This window comes from Mus pahari, chromosome 1, assembly GCF_900095145.1.
Source record: "Mus pahari chromosome 1, PAHARI_EIJ_v1.1, whole genome shotgun sequence".
Taxonomy (NCBI): Eukaryota; Metazoa; Chordata; class Mammalia; order Rodentia; family Muridae; genus Mus; species Mus pahari.
This window is the reverse complement of record NC_034590.1, coordinates 115,670,698-115,672,913: the sequence shown is the minus strand read 5'-3', so window position 1 is coordinate 115,672,913 and position 2,216 is coordinate 115,670,698. Positions and strand designations below refer to the sequence as shown.

Below are 2,216 nucleotides of genomic sequence, written 5' to 3'. Positions count from 1 at the left end.
AACCCCTGAGTCTGTGTACACAGAAACAGAGGGAGGCAGAGGCAGGCCAATCCCCAAGTCTGTGTACACAGAAACAGGGAGGCAGAGGCAGGCCAATCCCCGAGTCTGTGTACACAGAAACAGAGGGAGGCAGAGGCAGGCCAATCCCCGAGTCTGTGTACACAGAAACAGGGAGGCAGAGGCAGGCCAACCTCCGAGTCTGTGTACACAGAAACACAGTTTCAAAAAAAAAAAAAAACTAAAAAGATTTTTCTCTTGCTCTTCTGGTCCTTGGCCCTTGTGCAAATGTTCTAACTGTCCAGTCCTTTCAGTCCAGACCCCTCCATGTGTCACTGTGGGAAGGGACACTGGGCAGTCAGAGCCAGCTAGGTAAAGAGACTTTTGTTGTGTATTGGAGAGCACTGGTCTTCACTACTTCTGTCTGGTCTGTTTCAGGAACAAATGTGGTATCTGGGGATGGCGGTCTGAGAAGATGGAGGCCGTTAGCGGCTATGAGGCCAAGGCAGGCAGGGCTGCTGGGCCGGGGGAGGGGCTGCTGGGCTGGGGAACTGGGGCTAGGCCAGGGGCTGAGCCTCTTCACACCCTCACACTGTGGAGGGAGAGATGGAACAGTTTTCACCCCAGAAGCCTTACCAACCAAAGGGAATTTCTATGGCCCAGAGTCCTATCCTCCGCTGACCCCTCCCTAGGCTCTGAGATGAAATAATGGGTGCTTTTGTTTTGTTTTGTTTTTCTTGGCTCTCTAACTGCATGTCCCTATTAGTAACTCCTGGGGTTCAGACCCTGCCACCCGCTCTACTGTGAGAACAGTTTGTATGTCTCTGGGAACAGGAGACTTTGGATCTTGGGCTGGCGCTGATGAGGCTGATTGTGAGGAATGGGCTCTGAACCCTGAGTTCCCCATGTCTTCCTCTCCCCCCCTACCATCTCCAGGTGTACAGTGCCACCAATGTGGAGCTGGTGACACGCACAAGAACAGAACACCTCTCTGATCAGGACAAGTTAAGGAACAAAGGTAAACCCAGGTGCGATTGCCGGCTGCCCAGCGGTCCTGGGGTCTGGTGCCAGGGCTCAGCAACCCCAGGCAGGGTGGGAGGCTCCTAGGCAGGCAGTGGCTGAACACAGCTTGGCGAGTAGTCCAAAGTTCCCTCATGGTTCCTGCTACTTCTTCTCAGGGGGGAAGACTCCATTCCAGTCCTTCCTGGGCATGGCCCAGCAGCACTCCTCCCACACTGCGGTGAGCTTGCCTAGAGGAGAGCTGGGACAGCCTGGGTGGGCGGGGCGCTTTCACCCCATGTGTGTGCACGCGCGCACTGAGGGCTAACTCCTGTCCTGGGGTCTACTCAGGCTCCCGTGCAACAGGCAGCCAGCCCCACCAACCCTACCGCTATCTCTGCGGAGGAATACTTTGACCCCAGCTTCAGCCTGGAATCCAGAAACATTGGCCGCCCCATTGAGATGTCCAGCAAAGTGCAGAGGTGAGGTCTGGGGGGAAAGATGGGGAGTCCCGTCAGAGGACTTGGAGCACTGGCAGAGTCCTGTCATGCATGGAGTGTGGCACAGTGAGGGATCTGCTCACCTAGAAGGCTCCTCTCTTGACTTTGCTCCAGAGTGTGGGAGCCATGTCTCTAACCACAGTCTGAGAAGCTAACATGCACCTGGGCCCCAAGTCATACTCAGGTGATATCAATATATTTGTTTTTGCTTGTTTTGGGCTTTATGATACAGGGTCCCTCTTTGTAGCTCTGGCTTGAAGCTTATTATGTAGTAGTTCAGGCTAATCTCTAACTCCAAACAGTCCAAGTAGTGAGTGGGACCACACCATTCCTGACTCGTTCTTCTATGAGCATGTACCAGGGAGCAGAACACGCCAGGGTAGGAAGGGGCCATAGCTCTGCTGTCCACTGGCTTAATTCACAAGGAAATAATCCTCCCTTCTGGGAGTCTGGTTTCTTCTCCAGGAAAACAGAAAGCCATCCCGATGTGCATGGTCACAGTGGATGCGGTCACGGTGGCAGTGCCTTGCAGCAGGTCTAACATACCCATGCAGCTCCTGTGCCTCTACTCACACCCCAGAGCTCCCAGCCCCTGGGCTATGCTCCACACCCAAGCACAGCACATCTTTGTGTGTTGTGTGTGTCCAGCACAGTCAAGCACAGCACACCTTTGTGTGTTGTGTGTGTCCAGCACAGTCAAGCACAGCACACCTTTGTGTG

General features: G+C 54.3%; 1 protein-coding gene across 4 annotated transcripts in view; it reads left to right on the top strand.

Annotated features, from left to right (window-relative positions):
- Ankrd13d (ankyrin repeat domain 13D) overlaps nt 1-2,216 on the top strand; it is a 12,910-nt gene that overhangs the window by 8,630 nt on the left and 2,064 nt on the right. For all 4 annotated transcript variants that reach the window (XM_021199200.1, XM_021199209.1, XM_029531784.1 and 1 more), the window contains 4 exons: nt 436-502; nt 934-1,015; nt 1,176-1,237; nt 1,348-1,478. In XM_021199200.1, the coding sequence (XP_021054859.1) occupies nt 436-502; nt 934-1,015; nt 1,176-1,237; nt 1,348-1,478 (342 nt within the window). The remainder of the gene's footprint in view (nt 1-435; nt 503-933; nt 1,016-1,175; nt 1,238-1,347; nt 1,479-2,216) is intronic.